The sequence below is a fragment of the Pelodiscus sinensis genome, chromosome 3 (assembly GCF_049634645.1).
Source record: "Pelodiscus sinensis isolate JC-2024 chromosome 3, ASM4963464v1, whole genome shotgun sequence".
Classification (NCBI taxonomy): domain Eukaryota; kingdom Metazoa; phylum Chordata; order Testudines; family Trionychidae; genus Pelodiscus; species Pelodiscus sinensis.
The window spans coordinates 80,065,700-80,081,676 of NC_134713.1; the positions used below are offsets into that span (position 1 = coordinate 80,065,700).

Genomic DNA, 15,977 nt, shown 5'->3' on the forward strand with positions numbered 1-15,977 from the left:
GACCTTGTGTCATTTAGGGTATGGAGCCTAGAGTCAGTGTGCTCCGAGAACAAAGTGTTTCCCTCAAACGGCAAGTCCTGGATTGTATTTTGCACGTCAGGGGGAATCCCTGACACGTGCAGCCAGGCTCCGTGACGCATCACAACGCCGGTCGCCATGGTGCGGGCTGATGAGTCAGCAGTATCCAAGGATGCCTGGAGGGCAGTTCGTGCGATGACTTTGCCCTTGGAAGCAATGGCAGCAAACTCCTGGCGGTCCTCCGCTGGAAGCCGATCCCTGAATTTTTCGGCTGCCTGCCAGGTATTGAAGGCATACCGGCTTAACATCGCCTGCTGGTTTGCGATGCAGAGCATGTAGTTCCCCTGTAGCGTAAACCTTACAGCCCATCAGATCCAGCCGTTTAGGCTCTCTTGCCTTTGGAGATGGGCCAGGCTGAGGGAGCCGTTCCTTTTGGGCCGCGGCCTGCATGACCAAGGATCCTGGGATGGGTTGCGAATACAAATGCTCATGTCCCAAGTGCGGGACATAATAGCGCCTCTCGACCCCTTTTAAGGTAGGGGTCAAGGTCGCCGGCGTCTGCCACAGGGCCTTAGAGATCTTGGTCACCGTTTTATTGAGCGGTAAATCCAACTGCGTGGGCGCGTCCTCAGTGATGATGTCCACCATTGGATCCGTGTCCTCAACGACAGGTTCCACTGGGACGGCAAGATTCAATGCCATGCGCCGGAGAAGTTCCTGGTGCGAACGGGCATCCATGGTAGGCAGACTAGGTGCCGGGTCTGCTAGAGCCTCGTCCGGGGACAATGACGAGGACTCCTGGGTTGGGATAGAGCCAGATGGCGCTAAGTGCAGTGGCGGTTGTACACCCTGTGTACCCTGTGGGTTCATCTCCGCTTCCGGTGCCTGCGCCATCGAATCTGGTTGTGGAGCCCCAAGTGGAGAGGGGGCCCAAGACAGGGATGCCAAAGGTTGGGAGAGGTGACCCAATGGCCCCGACACCGAAGGAGGGGGCGCCGGGCCCTGCCACTGATGGTAGGCCCAGGGAGTCCAGAACGGCCACTGCGGATGCGGAGGCCAAATTTGCTGAGGACGGTCCCACCAGTGCCGGGACTGAGACCTGTGGGACGAGGAAGCTCCTGAGGACCCTGACCGAACAGAGGTTGCATTGGAATCTGACGAATAATCAGACTCCGGCCAAGGCGGAGCCGAAGAGGAGTGTGGGGCAAACCTTGCCATAGATTCTGGCTTGCCCGCGTGAGTACGGTGAGGCCGGATGAGTTGTGGCACCGGGGGACCCATGGCCGGTGCCGGGAGAGTCCCCGCCGGCTGCGGCACCGGGGTGCCCAGGCCCGGTGCCGGGAGAGTCGACGCCGGCAACTGCGGCACCGGGGTGCCCAGTCCTGGTGCTGGGAGAGTCAACATGGGCAGTTGCGGCACCAGGGTGCCCAGGCCTGGTGCTGGTAGGATAGTTGCCTGCAGTTGCAGTACTGGGGTGCCCAGGCCCGGCGCCGGTAGGGTAGTCGCCGGCAGTTGTGGCACGGAGGTGCTCAGGCCCAGTGCCGGTAGGTGAGTTGCCTGCAGTTGCGGCACCGGGGTGCTCAGGCCCGGCGCCGGTAGGGTAGTCGCCGGCAGTTGTGGCACCGGGGTGCTCAGGCCCGGCGCCGGTAGGGTAGTCGCCAGCAGTTGCGGCACCGGGGTGCGCAGGCCCGGTGCCGGTAGTGTGGATAATGTTAGTTGCGGCACCGGGGTGCCTAGGCCCGGTGCCGGGAAAGACGCTGCCGTCACGTATGGTACCAGGGGACCCAGGCCCAGTACCGGGGGCAGTGCCGTAGGAGCCGCCGACTGCCATCGGGCTGAATCCGATGCTTGTGAGGGCGCGGAGATGGACGTCAACTCCAGGAGGCCCTGTGCTGTGGAGGGGAGAGATGCCTGAGTAAACGCCACATGGCTGCGGGGGTACGGCACCGGTACCGCCAGGCGGGGGGCTGGCAAGGAGCTGGGCTGCACCGAAGATCGAGCGCGGCCCGAAACTGACCGGGACTGGCGACTAACTAGAGACTGAGAGAGATAGAGATGCTCCAACGACCGTCACGGCGGTAAGAAGGAACTGAGGTGGGGCAGCGCCGGCAGGGGTACTTATGCCCTGCCATGGCGGCGCCACTCCAGGGGGCACCCTGCCGGCGCTCTGGGTACCGCTAGGGAAAATGCTCCGGAAGACACGGTGCACGCGGTGCGCACACCTACTTCAAATGGACATGAGCAACCACTCGAAGAAGAACCTCATTTCATAAGGCAAAAAGGAGCGGTCGACAAAGGCTTCCCTTGTTGACCGATCTGCGTCTTGACTTGTGTGCTGTGCCGACAATCAGCTGAGCCGGCACAGCATGGCAGCCATTTTTATTTTAATGCATCCGGGGATATTTAAATCCCTGCTTCATTGACTATGTCGGGTAGCCTGTTTTACATGCCTCTGTCGGCAGAGTCATGTAGTCTAGATGTACCCCAAGAATCCAAACAGCCCAGAGACACAGGATCTTTCCTTGAATCCATACTTACAGCTTCTCTCAAAAACAAGCTGTTAGTGTCACTGTCCATGAGGGCTTTTCCTATGATGAAGGCGTGAGGAATGCATTTTGAGTCTTTGACCGCCAGTCATCACACACAATGACCAATCGCTTCGAAATTTGCACTTTATTGGTAAAGTTTTTCGGCTACATTCCATAAGGCTTCTTTTTCATTGGATGTTTTGTTTAATTACAGGTGGCTATACAAAGTAAATGTTTTTGACTACATTATAATGGGATACAGATAAATGAAAACAATGCAAGTACCATCTCACTACTTTTCATATTTAAACACCAATACAACTCATACATTTTACAATAATTTTGATCTATATACTAATACACAAGTGAATTTTCCTGGGGCTATGGAATGAGCTGTCGCCTAGGGCATGTCTACACTAGGAAATTATTTTGAAATAACTAAATTCAAAATAATAACTCCTGAAATAACAAAATCAAAATAGCATGGCCCCACTGTGGGGGAGCCTCAAAATTAGTCGAAGGCAGGCTCCGTTATTGTGGATGCGCTACCTTGATTTAGATCCCCAGGAAGCACTAAGGAGTTTGAATGACTCAGGGGAGTAGTTATTTTGAAATAGCAGCAGCAGACCATCCACATTACCAGTATTTCTAAATAACTATTTCAAAATAAGCGCTATTTCTCATAGTAAGCAGGAATACTTTCTGAAATAGCCAACCTGTTATTTTGAAATAATGGGCTTGGTAGTGTGGACACTCTGCTTATTATTTCAAAATAAGGGCAGTTATTTCAAAATCCTCCCCCCAGCTGAGAATTGTCATCCTGGCAAATCTCACTCCATATTATGCCAAGTCCACAGTGTCTCCCCAGGGTCTGAGGAAGTCAACTATGGGTTCCACCAGCCTGTTAGCTAAATGTATTGGTTCTTCACTAACTACCCCAGCTGCATCATAAACTAACCTGTTTACTGACCTGATAACCCTGTCACATCTATTGAAAGTGGGCATTGCAGCAGAAGGGAGGACTTTTTGGGTTAGGCATGGTGAGGGGTATTTTAAGGATCCCTTAGGTTCACACATAGGCCCATTCATTTCTTGTTCTTGTTCTAGAGGCTACAGAGCACTGGAGACAACTCCCACCTGTACGCCCCCTCTGTCTATCAGTTTAGGTTTATCATCACAAGCTTGTCTTTCTTCAAGGAAGTCTGGGAATGCTGGTGTGGCAGACTCCTCATCCCAGACTGGTCTCATTGGTGGGATGGATTTGTCAGTGACAGATCTAAATGCTTCTCAACCCTGCATACACGTGTTACCTTATAAATATCAAGAATGTCAAGCCTCGTCTTCTCCAGTTTTCCTAGCGAGTCTCTTGGATATCTCAGGGCAGGGGTGTTGTGAACTTTCACATCTTTTAAATAAAAGAAACAGGAATGTTGAGACTTTAACAAAGATGTTGTTTATAAAGAATTCCAGGGTAGATAAAGACATAGGATCAAAAATGTAATTAGACAGAATTAGCAATGTGGTCAAGACACTACAGTGCCACAAAATTAAAAAAAAAACAAAACGCTGAAACCAATCAACTCTCATACCTTTTTGGAAAGTTTAGTCTGATGCATGGTTGTGATTGGAAAACTTTCAGATTTCCGTGGTCTTCATAGGGTACAAACAATAAACAGACAATTTGGTAGTTTTGGCAAAGTTTCACTTGGATTTATTCTCTCTCTCTCTCTCTCACACACACACACACACACACACACACACACACACACACACACACACACACACACACACACACACACACACACACACACATTCTTATGAAGTGAAATGATGGTAATTTCACATCATTTCCCATCAAACACAAGACATTTTCCTTTTAATAGTTCTTTACCTTTTAGAACCATAAAGGCTTACTCTTTGAATCCTAAGATGTGGGAAGGATCTTGGCTTTGTTCTCTTTTATCCCAGCCTTTCCTTCCAGGAGCTTCATTTGAGAAAAAGAAGCACCCTCATCACTGTTTCCCTTTTCAATAGAGGAAAGAAGGCAGCCTTTCTTTTATGAATGATGGACTGCCACAATATGAGTATGTGTGTGTTGGAGGAGGGAGGGGAGGAGGTGTAATGCACTGCAGCTACCTGCATTCATCCTGCAGTTGCCATGTGATCAGGGAGCTGTTTGGGGCTTTCTGCTACTAACTCTCCAGTTGCAGCTCATTTTCTGGGTGGGAGGGAGGGAGGGAGCAGGACCTGATAACAGAGAGCAGTTTTCTCTGATAGGCCAGGAGTAGAAAGGGTGGTCATAAATTGCAGGAAAATGGATTGGAATTAGCTCAACACAAGTCCTCAGCCTGCTCCGCTCCCAGCTCTTTTCTCTATAGTAACATTCCCATGCCACAGACCCAAGGAAACTGGCCCACTAGCTGGGGTAGAATAGCCCAGCCTATGTATCAAGGGTTAATGAGCATCCTCATTAAAAAAAGAAAACATTAGACATTTCCGCTATAGGCTGAAGCATTGAGGTTGCCTGACAAAGTTAAACTGTGCCAATGTAATCTGTAGATAAAAGTGGGAGAACATCAATATTTAGGGTGGATACTTTTTCAGAAGGTTAATAAAATACATGCTCAAAATGAAAAGATACCAGAACTGATGGTTTGTTTCTGAATTGGAAAATATAACTCTCCTTTTTCTATTTCCTCCCTATCTAAAGCAGGTTTGGTTCAAGAACTGGCTGTAATCTTGTTTTAGTTTCCAGCAGGAATGTTTGTAGCTGGCACACAAACTGAACATGAGACTAATATGGAAGTTTTGGAAGCTGCATTGCTATTTCCTTCTATATTTAATATTGGAACCCTTTTGAGATTCTTCTGTCGCTCTGTTGAAGCTTCAGGTGTATCCTGAAATGCATGCTTAGCTGCCATATTAAAATATTCCTCTCAGCCGAGAGCAGATGACTGTATGTTCCTTAAGCAATAAACAGGCTAAGCCTCACTAACTCATGGCTGCATAAGAAACCTGGTTGAATCAGTAACTGGCTGGTTCATTACCTCTACATAGTGCAATGAGGAAAGCTGTTCCAATGCTTTAGTTAATCCAAGTGTTCTTTGCCACAGTGCTATTAAAGAAGATGTTCAGTCCCAGTTTCAGAATCAATGCAGTCATAAGAACATAAGAATGGCCCTACTGGGTCAGACCAAAGGTCCAACTATCCCAGAATCCTGTCTTCCGACAGTGGCCAGCACCAGGCGCCTCAAAAGGGGTGGACCGAAGACAATGATCAAGCAATTTGTCTCCTGCCATCCTTCTCCAGCCTTTGAAAAACAGAGGCCAGGGGCACCATTCCTTACCCCCTGGCTAATATCCTTTTATGGATATTAATTTATCCAGCTCTTTTTAAAACTCTGTTATAGTCCTAGCCTTCACAGCCTCCTCTGGCAAGGAGTTCCACAGGCTGACTGTGTGCTGTGTGAAGAAGAACTTTATTTTATTAGTTTTAAACCTGCTACCCAAACTTGGTAGGTTTCTCATCAGAAAGGTGGCAGATGCTTATTCAAATCCTCATCAGCCAGAGGGAGCTGGGAACTGGGAGTCTCCAACATCCTGGGTGAACACCTAACCCTGGGGCTAAAGATGACTACTGCTCTCCTATTTTGTATGGAGTTAGGTCCATTGAGCATGGCTACTAAATTAGGGTCCCCCATGCAGCTTAGGTGGCTTCATGTCTATCTTCCCAGGGTTTCTGTATTCCAAGTGGAGATAGGTGCCTCTCTACAGCCTGGACTCAGGTGTCTTTCTCTGCCAAAGAGGTGGGGCTTATAATATACCCCTCTCCTGGGCATCTCTCATTTGGCAGCTCCCTCCCTGTGTGGATCTCATTCTAAAGTGTTCATTTCTCATTCATTGTATGGGGCTCATAGGTGCCTACCTCAGGCTCTATAAATTGCAGTGTTGTTCTGTGATTTGCTAGGTGCCTAAAAGTAAGGTGCAGTGTCACAATGCCTAATTAGATTACAATGTAAACACAGTAATTAAAACATTGGCAGCTGGTCTACACAGGGACAGCTCAGAGTACCAGTTTTCCCAAAACTATTCCACTAAACAAACATAGCAATAGACCCACTGGCATTGTGCATGGTACAATGTATAGCATGTACTATACATTTTGATATTTCTATCTCTAATCGTCTCACCCCATTGTGCGCTGCTGAGGATCAGGCCTCTATATTTGAGGAACGCTGCTTGCACTTCTTCAAGAGAGATATATTACTGGAGTTCTGTCCTTCAGATTTTAAATGATAACATATACATAATAAGGATTTAAATATAAGATTAAAAAAAACTCCTCTCTGCTTCAGCAGTTAACTTCACAAATCAGAAGTCTGTCCAGCTTGACCTCAGTTAAGACAGTGGAATCTGCAGGAACAGCTTTCTGGCACTGAACAAGGTGTTAAAACATATTCTGGAATGTGACTCAAGAAAATGAAAGCAATTGGTTGAAAGTCTGAGCATGAAATTGGTTATGTACGAAGTGAAGGATTTCAAGTATGAATGTGTGTGTGTGTTCTTGCATGTGCTGAGGAGAGTAGGATTTGCACAGGAGACAAGGGAGAGCTTTGTGTACAGTGCTCACTCTGACACAGCTCAGCCTGTTCTCTTTCTCACTTCTGACTCCACAGGAACATGCAGTGGCTCTTCATTCCCACTCTATTCACCATCATATATATGCAACAGGTAAGCTTTCTCGAAAGATTTTTCCCCTCTCCCTTGAGCGTTTAAAAGTTTTAACAATTAAAACTTTGTAACAAAATAAAACAAACTCAAGCAAATACCAGGTGCAGAATAGAAAGCAATTTTTTTCACCAAATTTGCCATTTATTCATTGCAGTTATAATTGATATTTTCCTCTCAATTCAGTTCATTGCTAAGATTAGGTTTTTGGAGGGTTTTAAATTCTCAGCGACCTCAACTCTCACTCTGTGGGTTTTTAAGTGGAAATTATTGACTGACACAATGTAATTAAACAGCTTTCTCTCATTCATATTCCATGCACTGATTGGTCTCCAGGGCTCTATGAGCTGGTTTTGCAAATTAGCAAGGAGCTCTGGTGTTATGAAACTGTTTCTTGAATAGAGAAATTTTGCTCCATCCACTCGTTTCAAAGGCTAGCTCCATTAAAAAAATACCTTTCAAATGTGTTCTTTTCCTCTTCTGGAGATGAAGTTAAATCTTCAAGTGGACAGTTTTCAAAACAAGTACACTTTGGTCTTAATTTATTTATCTCATTCATAACTTGCTTAATCTAAAAAACTACCCAGCAAGAGTTTGCCACACAATAGTCTCCTTTTTTAGTCTGTCCATAGGATTGGCAAAACATGTGCTGCAGGTTTCTGTGATGTGGACACAATAGTTATATCAGGCTAGGGAAAGAAACAGAACAATATATCTGGTTTGTCAACTTTACAGACAAGTTTTAAATTTTTATCCTAACTTGATAGAACTTTGAACATTTTTTAAGTACACAGTTTTATTCAATGGCAGCTGAGTTTAGCCTACCACGGGATGTTTTTTCATAATTTGTTTTTCTTGCTGCGAAGCTTCAAATATCTGAGTTGGTCTTTCTTTCTTTGCTCTGAACATTTTGACATATAAAAGCCTAAATAGCTACATTAATGGAAGCAATATTTGTTGAACCAGAGAGTATGAAGGAATCCTGTTAAGAGTACACAGATACATTTTGAAATAAGATACACTTGATTTTAAACACACAGACAATACAGTGTTTAATTCAGAACCTAGCCAAATTTTACAAGAAAGATAATTGTTTTGAGAAAAAAAGATTTCGGTAAATGTTGAACTGTGCTGAGGGGGAGTTTCCTAAAGTAATCATCCAGTCACTTACTGATGTTTAAGAACAACTGTTTACCTCACATCTTTCTTCCAGAGACAGCAACTTTATGAAGCTTTAATAACTAACACCAAAAGTACAGACTAATTTAATTATCTGGCTGATTAAAAAGTTAACAAAGTTGTTCCTTAAAATATCAGTTATAAGAGCTAGTGATTTATCATATTACTATTATGTTTATATGGAGAATGAATGAAAATAAATAATAGAATGATTAAAAACACATTTATTAAACTATGCCCTGAACACAACACACCCTGAGGTATGGCATAATATTTCAGCTCTCATAGCAGTTAATTTTGTTGAACAGGTGTGTATCTTACAAAAATAGTTTTAGTCAAATGACCGTGGAAGTCATGTTGGAATCTAGTAAAGCGTTATAGGTTATAGACTTCAAAGTGCGGTGGAATGTTTGAAAAATGATAGCTAACAAAATGACTATAAATATAAAAAATCAGCAGGGAAACACCATTAGGAAGAGTCACTTATTCCTTGTGGAGAATTGGAATTCAGTTATGCTGCTGATTATTGTGGTATGCAAAGCAGAGTTCTGCAGCAGCTTCCAGTTTAAAAAATGGGAATTTGTATGGAATTAAATAGGAAAATGAATAATATAACTATTACAATACTACTTGGTACTTTGATATTGTATTCAGTGTCTTCCATAGACTGCTAAAGTTTTCTGTTAATGACGGGATATATTACACAACAGAATTTGTTTAGAGAAAAATAAGTTGATTGCATTTAGCTGTGCTTAGATGCTCTGAAAAATGTGGAAGATGGATTAGGTTTTTAGCACCTATGTGGTAGCAGAGGCTTTTGTCAGTGGGGAATGCCCATAGCTTATTTTCCTCTTCCTCTTAATGGGCAAGGGTGGAGGTTTCTTTAAGTTGGTGGAACTGCTAATACTCTTTGTTCCCAAACCCATTAGATCATGCTGCCCACCAGCTGCTCTATTGGTCCCTACCCATATCAATCTATTCACCACTGCTAAATAAACACATTAAAATCTAGGGCTGTATTTAAGAGCAGCAGTGAAATAATTAAGGTTTGTGTTTTAACATTAATATGCCATTGAAATAATCAGAAACAATGCACTGGTCTCAGAAAAGTGTAGATTTTAAAAAACAACAGTACTGGCTCATTTCTGGCAGGTTCTCTCTTCAATCAAAAGCCAGAATCTGCTTTCCTTTAAAGTGAAAACTTAAAAGCCAACACAGCAATAGGAAAAGTGACCTGCCTTTTCTTTCTTCATACACCAATAACCAAATTATCAAGCTGTGAGTGCTGAATTTTTAAATACTGGCTCCAATGTAAGTGGCAGAAAAGACACCATTCAGCATCCACATTAGAGGGCTGACAATCTATAGATTAGGGCCGAGTACATTTGGTAGAAGTTATCAGTAGTCTGAAAACCTACAACACTAATTTAAAAACTTTCATCTGATTCTAACTACACAGAGTTTTATTCTATTGAAAGAAGAGACAGCTTAATTCTCTTTGGGTACATCTACACTACACAGCTATTTCGGGATACCAGAGGTATCCTGAAATAGCTATGCTATGTCTACACAAGCCGCCCATTATTTCAAAATATTGTTTTGAAATAACGGGTACGCTATTTCACTGCTGTGGTATAGACGTGCCAAATTTCAAAATAAGCTATTTTGAAATAGATTCAAGATGATATGCAATTTGCGTAGCACAAATTGCATATCTTATTTCGAGTTTAGGGTGCTGTGTAGATGCACCCTTTGAAAAAACAGGTCAGATTTGCTGTGGGTATAACCCTCTTCAGAGTGCTAAAGCTAGGGTTGAGTTTGGACTATTGTTTTTTACTTTTTCATCTTGTAAAATTTTACAAAAGCTTCAGTGGCTTTATGAAATTCACTTCTTTCATTCTTATTAAAGTTTATAGTATACTAGCTATGCTTACAGTCATCCAGCCCTCAAAAATCCAACCATATGTAAGTTTTTCTGCAGGGCACAAAACAATGGCCATCGAGAAGCAAAGCCTGAGGAAAAATCTGCAGAAGTCAGCGAAGTCCATCAGCGTAAAGAATTTTGTCACTGGCCATGCAAATGCCCACATGTGCCAACCTGCACTCCTGGGGTGAGCCTGGTAAAGGATGGTTGTGGATGTTGTAAAATATGTGCCAAACAGGCAGAAGAGATCTGTAATGAAGCAGATACTTGTGACCCTCACAAAGGACTTTACTGTGATTACTCTGCAGACAGGCCTAGGTATGAAACAGGAGTATGTGCATGTAAGTTATTCTTTCACATCCTATTATTGAAATTTCAAGGGGATATGGCTCTCTATAGTCCGACTCAAAAGAAAAAAAATCTTTTGGTTCAGGCTGCACAGTTCCTTTCCTGTGTATCACATCAATTCAGACATCCTTGTATTCACTCATTTACCAATAGGTATGTTTAAGGATGTAGTTGCACCGTTTTATACATCATTAGTCAAAGTGGGCCATAAGGTATATCTACTTATTTATAGACATTTGTGAGTAGAAACAAAGCAACCAATAAATACAATTTATCACAGGTAAAAGCTGTGTGGGAGTGGGAAAGGACAGAACTCTCCTCTGCAGCACTTTAACAATGGAAGTACTGGGTGCAGTATATACTGCAGGTTACAGTAGTGAAGAACAATCCTGCCTTACCACTTGGTATCCATTAACTGCATTTTATAGCTTGTAGATGGGTTATTTTGCTCTTTCCCATTTTCAGATATGATAGCAGTAGGATGTGAGCTCAATGGAGTGTATTATGCCAACGGCCAGGCCTTCCAGCCTAGCCCACTTTATACATGTCTCTGTATTAGTGGTGCAATTGGATGCACACCTGTATTCACCTCAAAGTCAGCAATACACCAATGCATCCTGGTCAAGGGCAGAAAAATGCCAGGACAGTCCAATTGTGATCCTGGACAACAGAAAGAGCTACAATCAACAGCCTACAGCATAATGCCAGGTGTGCATAACTAGAATGGTAAACTATTTTCATACATAATACATTTTTAAACTACTGTATAACGTTATTTATAAAAAGAAGTGGTTAGATTTTCTTTTTACTGACATCTTGAGACCCTTCCGATCAATAGGAAATGGAGGCTTCTAGATTTTGGCTCAGCCTCATTGGTTATCAACAAAATATTCAGTCACTGCAAGGGGAAAACCGCCAACCTCCTTCTCTATTTTAGATTCACTCTATAAGAATATGGAGCAATTTATAATTTCTTGGCTTCTAAATTGTAATATAATCTGGTTCAAATTATAATGGCCATTTCTTGGTGAAATTATTTGTCTTCTGCTTCTAAGATTAGAAGAATAAAATAAAACCAAGGGTAGTTTGAGGCTCAAGAGCACACCAGACTCAAGTTTTACAGATATACAGGAAGGAGCATGCAAGCAGGCAAACCAACCCAGGCTATAGCAAATTTATACACACATGCTGGTGGTTAGCATCACAAAATCTGAAATTCAGTTTGGACAAGCTTCCAAGAAGCATGTGTGCGCATGCAAGCTATCCTAAAAATGGAAGCTCACCCACATCAAAAGATACATTTGAAACTTAAACCAGCCATGAAGGATAGTAATTCCTTTATATAGAATTTATCCAAAGTTTGGAATAAAACCATATGCAGTGGGAAAGGCACTCAGTAAAGCAACTGAGTTCAAGTGAATGAATTGCACGCTTTTAGGGAACGTTAACCTAACTAAGGAGAGACGACAACCATCTGGAATGCTTGCAACTAAAACATTTAAACCAATTAAATGCATTCACAAATTAGAACTATAATGCCTAATGCCATATACTTGCACAGCAGCAAGATGTTGTTTCTTCCTAGCACTTTAAAAAAACACTTTTATTGAATGAATAGCAACACTCCAACGTGCACTCTGAATTCAAGAATTTGGATAAACTGTGGAAAACAATGAGAGCACCACTGAAAAGCTGGCTCAGTTCACAGGACTGAACATTGCAGCTGCATGTTTTCAGGGGCTGGGAAGTATCACTGGTTGCTATACATGCTGAGGGTCCAGGCAGTTCTTCAGCTTATACAGAACCTCTGATTGGCTGTTTTTCCCCAAGACACAAGTGAAGGGGAAAGGCAGTCAATGAAGAGCAGCATTTTTGCCCCATTAAATAGTTGTGTTTTTCATCCAATCTTGTAGAAAGATCTGAAGATCCATAGAGAGTTGGCAGGTCTAAACAGACCTAGAAATTGCTTCCAATCCTTTGCTGGCACATCCATTGAAAAATTTTCCCCATTTGTCAAAGCCTTTCTGGATTTCAGTACAATGGAGATCAATCACCCTGTTCTACAGGGCTCAGTGCACTGAGGGATTCCATTTCAAGAACCAGGCTTTTAAACAGTCATTTAAAATTTTTTTCAAAATGGATGCTCTTGCCTTAACATAATGTAACCAATGGTTTAAATTCAATTTGTACGCAGTGTGCATGAAGTCATGCAGTGGCTTGTTAGATCTAAGACTGTTTTAATTCTCTCTTCCTTTGTTAATGCTGGTAGCAAATGCTAAGCTTAATTTTATTGCTTTTACTGTTCTTTCAGCTGCTTTCCTTAAGCATTCTCTGTTTAGAGAATTTCTAAACAAAGATTATACCTAGATCATACATAGAAAATGTACTGCATACGAGCAACTATGTAACCTCCCTTTATTTATTGCAGATTTGTGCCAGGCTTTTAATCTGCTTCATGCACTGAGATCTTTAACCTGCTGTCTCCCTTCCAGGTACCCTCATAATTCTGGCCTACCTTCTTAAATACATGTGCAGATTTCCAACCATGTGAACCCTTCTTGAGTATTTTGCCCAGATGTGTCAGTTATTTTAAATCTTATTTTATACCCTTTACCTATTTGTACTTCTATTAGGTAAAGAATAGATTTATTAGCACCAAATATTTGGAAATGACTTGAAAAAAAATCATTAATACAAGAAAAGTTACAGATCAAGGTTTGTTTACATATGTTCATATAACATTTCACAGCTGCACCTGGTCTACAGTCTACATAGTTTTTAAAATGTGTTCCTCACATATAGAATATTCAATAGCAGTTCTTCACAAAGGATTTCGGGTTCTCATAACATTAACCTGTAGGGCCACAGAACATACAGTCATGTTGAGATTTTTCAAAGCTGCCTCAGATTTGAACCCCAAATACCAATTTTAATGGAAATTGGTGTCCAGATTTTTTAGTCAACTTTGCACACTCTCAGCCTCACCTTTCAGAAATACCAAGAGAAACCATGTCAACAGAAATCATTGTCTACAACAATAATGCTATTTTAGGCTATTTTTAAATATTTTGTCTATCTCGCTGTGTTGCAATATGTATAATATATTGTTCTGTCTCAGCTTACAGAAGTCTGCCACTTGTCTTGAAGGAGAAGTGCTTAGTACAGGCAACTTCTTGGACACCTTGTTCCAGAACCTGTGGCATAGGAATATCCAACAGAGTGACCAATGAGAACAGTAAATGTGAAATGAGAAAAGAAGAGAGACTGTGTTTGATTCAACCTTGTCAGTCCAATATACTGAAGACTATAAAGGTAAATTCTGGTGAAAAATACCTTTCTATTATCTCTGTTACCTGAGCCTTCCTGAAATACAAGACTTATCTTGTCTTTATCCCATAGCAGTGAATTACAGAAGTAGATTTTAAAGAAAGTCACAAATCTGAGGATCATTACTAGTAGCTTGCTGTCTTATTATTCTAAAAGAATCTCAGTCTGACTTAGGCAAAGAAAAGTAAGAAAGCTTTAAAAAAGTAGGTAATGTTTCAAATGTTACCTTTTAAATGCATACCAATCTTTGTTATTTCTTCTGTTGTTTCTTTGTACATGAAGTTTCAAGCTTTGTTTTGTTTTACATTTAAGATTCCAAAGGGAAAAACATGTCAGCCAACATTCCAGCCTTCCAAAGCAGAGAAGCTAGTTTTTTCTGGATGCTCAAGCACACAAAGCTACAAACCTACTTTCTGTGGTGTGTGTCTGGACAACAGATGTTGCATACCTAACAAATCCAAAATGATCACTATACAGTTTGACTGCCCCAAAGAAGGCTCCTTTAACTGGAAGATGATGTGGATCACATCTTGTGTTTGTCAGAGGATTTGTAGTAATCCAGGAGATATATTTTCTGCACTCAAGTTATTATAAGTTATACCATGGATAGCAGTGTATCTCCAGGATAGTAGCACATTCATAGTTTTGAAGAGTTAGCAAAAGAGAAAACCCTTCCACCAAAACCAAACCGGTTGGCATTCTTCTGTTAAATACTCTGAGAACATGGTTTAAAAACAACATCTCTGTGCATAAAAACTGGCACATAAAAATGTAAGAGTTAAACTGTTTGAAACCCTGAGTATACATGTGAGGTACACATCAGTTAACACAGGTACAGTCATGGTGTGAAAACTTGTAATTTAAAAAATACACAGGAATGCAAGGATGAGTTTGCTCCATATTTATACAAAAACTTGTAGAAATAGGTATTTTTCCTCATCCTCAATAGAAATTTAAATTAAAGAAACACTGAAGCAATTAAGTAGAGAAAGGAATCTTAACTTTTCTGCTATAACATTTGATCATTCTTGATTTACCAGATAGCTATTCTTACAGCTACTGATACACTGTTATGAAAAAATCAATCTTTTGTGAGCTAGAAACAAAATGTAGCATATTCTAGCATACACTACAAATTAATTTTAAGCTCAGATTGATTTGTGTAACAATTCTTGTATTTTACATTTCAAGATGCTGTGAATATAAAAAATATATTTGCACAGGTACAAATAAAAATATTTGTCAAGACGTAGGTTAGTTCACTTTATCACCAATGATAAATTTCTAAGCTTCAGTTTTAAATGTATACAATTTGCCTTTTCATAGCTGTCATGAGTGGGGAACAATCTTATAAAAGGAACAAACACTACATATACAATGAGAAGTAACCTCATGATCTTATGCTGCAACCACCTGTGTTTCCATTCTCTCCTCATTATTTTGCATACTATTTATCCTAGACTGCTTTAGCCTTGGGGATAGAAAACCCATGGGTGAAGTCCTGGACTCACTGAAGACTATGGCAAAACTCCTGGTGACTGTAATAGGGATAGCTTAAAATTCTATGTCTTTTGTCATAAAGTGCTAAGTGATAGCAGAACTTTTAACCGGTTTCGCTGGAGTGACTTTCAAAATGCCTTCTTCCTAACAAGAATTGCATCAACAAATATTTGTCTTGTGTGTTTCTGGTCTCATACATTGAAAGTTAGAATACTATTGTGTATGGTAATCCTGACAATGGAGCTATCTTGAAAGAAACCTGTAATTAAACAAATGTCATTTTATGGGGCCATACATTGTGGCTTAATGCTGTTTTAAGACAAGAGTCATGCTTGGCAGACAAATTCTGAAAATCTGTATATTTTATTCCCTAAAAATATAGGAGTTTGAGACAACTGTTTATAAATATAGTCTGATCATAATAA

General features: G+C 41.5%; 1 protein-coding gene across 1 annotated transcript; it reads left to right on the forward strand.

Annotated features, from left to right (window-relative positions):
• The first annotated feature begins 207 nt into the window (after window positions 1–207).
• CCN6 (cellular communication network factor 6) lies at window positions 208–15,116 on the forward strand. The gene is made up of 6 exons (XM_075924000.1): window positions 208–300; window positions 7,223–7,277; window positions 10,424–10,718; window positions 11,191–11,433; window positions 13,844–14,037; window positions 14,365–15,116. The coding sequence occupies exons 2-6, from the start codon at window positions 7,227–7,229 to the stop codon at window positions 14,644–14,646; spliced, it is 1,065 nt and encodes a 354-aa protein (XP_075780115.1). The 5' UTR covers window positions 208–300; window positions 7,223–7,226; the 3' UTR covers window positions 14,647–15,116.
• Window positions 15,117–15,977: the final 861 nt, after the last annotated feature.

Bases quoted from the DNA above. Each gene is read 5' to 3' on its own strand.
- CCN6 (XM_075924000.1), top strand. From the start codon at position 7,227: ATGCAGTGGCTCTTCATTCCCACTCTATTCACCATCATATATATGCAA. The intron at 7,278-10,423 runs GTAAGCTTTCTC...ACCATATGTAAG, and splicing joins CCATCATATATATGCAACAG to TTTTTCTGCAGGGCACAAAA. The intron at 10,719-11,190 runs GTAAGTTATTCT...TCCCATTTTCAG, and splicing joins TGAAACAGGAGTATGTGCAT to ATATGATAGCAGTAGGATGT.